At 37.3% G+C, this 6,070-nt stretch overlaps 1 protein-coding gene across 1 annotated transcript; it reads left to right on the forward strand.

Annotated features, from left to right (window-relative positions):
* Nucleotides 1-1,067: 1,067 nt before the first annotated feature.
* LOC108362997 (probable cytosolic oligopeptidase A) lies at nt 1,068-4,696 on the forward strand. The gene is made up of 3 exons (XM_017616181.1): nt 1,068-1,120; nt 1,176-2,026; nt 2,855-4,696. Exons 1-3 carry the CDS (start codon nt 1,068-1,070, stop codon nt 4,096-4,098), a joined length of 2,148 nt encoding a protein of 715 aa, XP_017471670.1. The 3' UTR covers nt 4,099-4,696.
* The last annotated feature ends 1,374 nt before the right edge of the window (nt 4,697-6,070 follow it).

A 6,070-nucleotide genomic window follows, 5' to 3' on the forward strand; every position in this document is an offset into this window, starting at 1 on the left:
ATTTGCAGTCATATGTTTAAAAACCAGCTGTTCAAAACGCACAAGGAAATAGTTGGCAAATTTATTTTACTTCGTTTTAATAAAACAAAATGAGTGCACACAAACACATTGAAAGATTGCAGAATGTAAGTATTTGTGCATGCATTTGAAAATGTGTGTGTGTGTGTGTGTATAGAGGGATTGCAAGTTTCTGCTAGTTTTTGTTTCTTTACTTTTTCCTCTTTCGATCTCCTTGTGCGTAAAATTCTACTCTTCACCAATCTGCTATTAGGTTCGTTCGCGTAGCTGTTAATTGTTCATGTTTAACCAAAACTTACAAGTTTTTGCGTTCGCGTACGCAAAAAACTTGCAAAGTAGGGGAAATTGAGAGAGCAAAGTGACATTTCATTTTGAGGGGAAGCTGCTGGTTTCTGNTGTTGTTCCGTTGTGAATTCGCTCGTCCTTAATTTGGCATTGGATAGCGCCTCTTCTGCTGCAATCATTGCTAACTGTGTTGCCCCGCTCATTATTTTCAGATCACTTTTGCTAAAATGCTTTTCAATTGGTAGTTGGTCGCGATTAATCTGAGCTGCCACTTGGCATGGCAGTCCCTTGAATTTGTCACTTAAGCTTGAAATAGCTGATTCGCCAGCTAGGATGCGGGACCAGGATAAAGGTACATTATTCGCCAAAGGAGAAACTGCTCCAGTTCCAGTAACAACAACACGGCGCCTAGGTGTACCACTGTTGGCGCGGCAGAAATAACGAAGATCCTTACCCAATTGTGTATGGAATATCCTCCTAGCAACGTACGTCATCCTTCCTTTGGCTACACGCTTCTTGGCTTGTGATTCCTAATCCAGAAATCGATATCTCTCAATAGCCGGTAAAACCCAGGAACGGTGCTATCAAACTATCAAGTACTATCAAACAGCTGTTTGCTGGGCAGAGATTCCCAAACAAAAGGTGATAAGGTTAAAAATTAGCTTTGTTTGTTAACAGATAATTATCACGATTTTTTACTGGATTTTGCTGGAAAACGTTTCCTAAGGCTTTCTGCTCATTGGTCGTCCAATCATAGTTGAGTCATGGTTATCGTCATGAAGCAACGATTACATGACGATTACACTTCTGCANTCTTGTGAGTTAACAATTAATAGTGTTTTGGGAAATTACTTTTATGCGTTTACTTAAATTTTAATCAGGGTACCCGAAATCGGAGAAGACACCCACTTATCTGATGGTATATTGCAGCCAGATGGGCTGCCAGCATTTAATGATATTACAATTGAGAACTGTTTGGGCGCTATTGGGCAACAAGCAGGTTTGGTTGAGAAAACTGTGAAAACCATCGAAAACAAAATAATAGATCAAAATACGCCTGCACGTAGTTTAAAAAGCATATTCGAAGAACTGGATAAAGTGGCAGGACCTTTAGACACGACATGGGGCATTGCCAAAGCTCTTTACTTGGGCAATAGTACACTGATACCGACTAAATCATACATGAATATCCATGAGCGCGCTCGAATTGCACGAGCTTCTAAATATAATAGTAAAGTATTGCACGATGGACTCGTCCAACGATCGGAACAAGCCGAAGGTGACGAAGCGCGGTTGTTGCAGCGCTTCTTACTAGAGGGTAAATTAAATGGTCTTACTCAGACGCAGGATAAACGCGAGAGTCTCAAAGACATTCTCGTGCGGTTGGGTAGAGAACGTGCCAGCTTTAAAAACAAAGTAAACATGTCTGTGCACACTTTTGGCCATGCTATAAAGGACTTTAATCTTGTTCGCGACTTTCCTTTGACGCTTTTGGAAGCAATAGCAAAGGATTCCACTTCACCAACACAGGGTCCATGGAAGATTACTTTGCAACCTCAGATCGTCGAAGGATTCCTTAAATACTGCCCAGACCGGACGCAACGCTGGAATGTTTGGCAAGCCAATGTACGCAAAGCGTCTGGACAACAAGAGCGTAGTCTAGAGAATAGTACACATTTGGAGATTATCCGATCCTTCCGAAAGCGGCAAGCCAATTTGCTAGGTTTGTAATAAATTGTGTATAAAAAGGCTCTTTCTCTCTTTAAGTTCTTTCATTGCGATTTTTTTGAAACGTTTCTTTTTATTGAAGCCCANCATCCGATCCTTCCGAAAGCGGCAAGCCAATTTGCTAGGTTTGTAATAAATTGTGTATAAAAAGGCTCTTTCTCTCTTCAAGTTCTTTCATTGCGATTTTTTTGAAACGTTTCTTTTTATTGAAGCCCACGACTATTAAATCGGTAAAAGCCTTTTTAATCCACAAGGGGTTTAAAAATAAATTTTAAATAAATGAGTTGGGCCTTTCAATATTAAGGTAACGATATATAATAAATAATCGAGGGCTTAAATTCAATAACCTCTATCTGCAATTTTCACAAAAACTACTTGTGATATTAGAACCCATCTGATTCTTACCTGTCATCGCTGCTGTTAATTCTGACTGCAATTTAATAGTAAATTCTTCTGTCAAGCGTTATACAAGGTCAGCATNTAATATATCGAGGGCTTAAATTCAATAACCTCTATCTGCAATTTTCACAAAAACTACTTGTGATATTAGAACCCATCTGGTTCTTACCTGTCATCACTGATGTTAATTCTGACTGCAAATTAGTAGTAAATTCTTCTGTCAAGCGTTATACAAGGTCAGCATTAATATCACCGATGACAATGAAGTCTTAGAAGAATTTTTATATCAGAATCTCATTTTTGTGAAAAGTGAAGATTGATGGTATTGAATATAAGCGCTCGATACGTGCATATGTATATCCATAAATGTTCCTACTGCTCCTTTTGATTCATTTTGGAGTTCATAGATAATTTTTTTTTACAGGCTATCCCAACTACGCAGCCATGTCTATGCAGACAAAGATGGTTAAAAGCGTCGATAACCTGAAACAGATCTTTGCGAATTTGTTAAAATTTGCAGGACCAGCACAATCGACTGAAATTGAACAATTGCAAAACTTCGCCGTTGATAGTGGATTCCAACATAAATTAGATTTGTATGACGTCGCCTATTGGCAGAGGAAGCATTTGCTTGCAAATCATCAGTTAAATGAGGACAAGCTGCGCGAATATTTTCCTTTACCACATGTTTTTGCTGGACTTATAAAACTCAGCGAGAATATGCTAAATATTCGCATAGTAGAAAGACAAAATGTAGAGGTTTGGCAACCGGCTGTAAAATACTATGATGTTTTCGATAATGATGCAGGCGGCGATGTTGCACCAGTCGGTGGTTTCTACATTGATTGCTATTCGAAGGAGAATAAATTTGGTAAGAACAACGGATGGATGGTTAGTATACGCAATCGCAATCCCTCTGCGCAACTGACGCCATTGTGTGCGTTAATCTTCAACTTTACTGAACCATCCCAAGGCAAACCGTACCTACTGAGTTTCGATGACTTAAACATGGTTTTTAAAACCTTTGGTTCAGCTTTGCAACACTTACTTACCAAAGCGCCATACACTGACTTGGCAGGGCTTTCTAACATCGAATGGGATGCATCACAAGTGGCGGGTAATGTGATGAGTAACTTTCTTGATAACACTGCAATTTTACAACAACTCTCCAAGCATTATTCAAGCGATGAGGTTTTATCTGCCGATACATTGGGAAAAATTAAATTATTAAAGACAAGTTTGGCAGGTTACAACTTGTGCCGAGAACTATACTTGGCGGATCTAGACATTGAACTGCATCAATCTGATGCATTTTGGCTTGATGTGGTTAAAAAGCTGTGGCCTGTCTATCATTGTATGCCGTTGGACAAAAAGGACGCACATCCTTGTTCCATGACAGAGATTTTCTCCGGTGATTGGGCTGCAGCACAATTTAGTCATCTCTACTCGAAAGTGATAGCTGCAGACATTAGTGCTCAATTTGCAGAGAAAGGTGAAACTGAATTGTCAACGACGGGAAAGCGTTTTAAGGAAACATTCTTAGCGTTGGGTGGTTCCGTGCCCACAGCCGAGGTATTTCGTCGTTTTCGTGGACGAGATCCCTCAGTGGAAGCGCTGCTCAAGTCGCTAAATATATTTAATAAGACACAAACAACAGGCGAATTATAGAAGACACTAAATGCAGTTTGATAAATGTCATTCTTTCATTTTGTTTTGTACTTTTGTTGAATTGGCAATGCCAAAACCAAAAAATTTTTTTTATTTATAATTATTTACCTACATATATATGGACATACATACATACACGTGTATGTATGTATATCGACGCTAGTTTATACATACATATATAACGGAATGAATTATAAAATAGGCGAAAATTCATACCGCCACTATTGCTGTATGAAAACACCTGGGTATTTGCTTTGTCGTCACACAAACCATCTGCTGCACTTAACTACTTATTGTATATTATCATACAAATAACACCAACAAAGCGTAATAGTACGTAGGAATGAGTGAATACATTGTGATGTTGAAATAATAAAAAAAAAGAAATTTAACGGAATCACTGTTTTTTTTTTTTGTAATTTAAAGTTACTTCCTAATTCTTTATAAGAAGAATTAATTGGCCAGCAAAATCACTATGTTTCATTAAATAAAAAAATACGATGTGCCTTTTTAGGACAGTCGGGGGTCGACGGAATTGGAACTGCGCAGATATATGTAGTATATTTGACGAACGACTGTAACTTCAGCAGCATTTTCGAAAGCTGGCCAAGGACTGTCACTCCAGCAACACTCCCCAAAAGTCTTTGGGGAGTTTGTATGCTGTTACAACAACAAAGCTCTTTAATTTTCTTTCATAAGTTCACAACAAGATAGTCTAAATAAGAAGGTTTACATTTGTTTTAAAGGAAATTCAAGCAAGTTTAGTCGTTGCTGTTACAAAAGCAACTATTTATTATACAGTAAACTATTTTTTCTATCGAAATTCAAATAATTAACAACCTCCTGTTATCAAGAAAAAACTTTATAGTCATTAGCTAAGGGAGCGTAGCCGCAACAGTTCTCTATACCCCGAAGTTTTGATAAAAAAATTTCATTTATAGTTTTGTCGTCACATTTATGCAATAAAGTAATAACTGTAAACACATTCGCGCATTCTTATAATAGGTTTGTTCGTCGAGCAAAAAATTTGTACGAATTTGTACGAATTATCACGATTTTTGCCCAAATCGCGTTCGTGCAGACCAAAAAATTATCCAACACTCAAAAATTGTGAGAGCAAAGTGACAGTTCTCTTGGAGAGAAGTTGCAAATTCTTGCTGGAAAAAATTTTGCCAGCAAGAATTTGCAAACACGAAAAACATGTGGTTGTGGCGCATGGTTGCATTTTTGTCTACAATAATTTGAATAAATTAGTTCGTTAAATTTAAAAATTTATAAACACGAGCGATTTTTTTATGAAAAAAGGAAGTAAATAATTGTTGATATAATTAATTTAGTTAATTCCAATGATTTGAACTTAATTCGGCTGAAAAAAATGGTATTCGCAATCGGAATGCAATTGCAACCAGAGTCGATTTAAGAAACCCGACAGCTAGTACGATGAAGAAATTGAAATGTATGTTAAAGAAAGTCAGAACAACAAGAAATATACATGTATATCCTGTTTTTGGCCATCCGAAAGAATTTTAAAAATTCTATACAAATTTTTTATATTTGAAATGCAACCGTGCACGCCAGCTGGCAGGAAAACTTGCAAATTCCTGCAAATTTGCGTTCGTGCAGAAATTTGCAAGTTTCTCAACATGAGAGAGAATTTGAGAGAATTTTTTCTTACTCTCTGATATATTGAGTGTTGGATAATTCTTGCTGGATTTTCGACGAACAAACCTAATACAAAATTGATCCTACCCTGCTGGGAAGTTTTGTGCTAGGGAAAATACATGTATAAATTATCGGTTTGAATTAATAACACGTGCTAACAAAAAGTCATGGAATACACCCAAAACAAAACCTAGTGTAGGTTGTAGCCATGGTCGAGTACAACATAAAAATAGGTTCCGTATAGTTCCTGAACCCTCCATTTTTATTTTATTTAAAAACAACCGTTATGTTCGTACGTGATGCACTTGTA

Source organism: Rhagoletis zephyria, unplaced genomic scaffold (assembly GCF_001687245.7).
Source record: "Rhagoletis zephyria isolate East Lansing unplaced genomic scaffold, Rhagoletis_zephyria_1.1 Rzeph_scaffold_01161, whole genome shotgun sequence".
NCBI classification, from domain to species: domain Eukaryota; kingdom Metazoa; phylum Arthropoda; class Insecta; order Diptera; family Tephritidae; genus Rhagoletis; species Rhagoletis zephyria.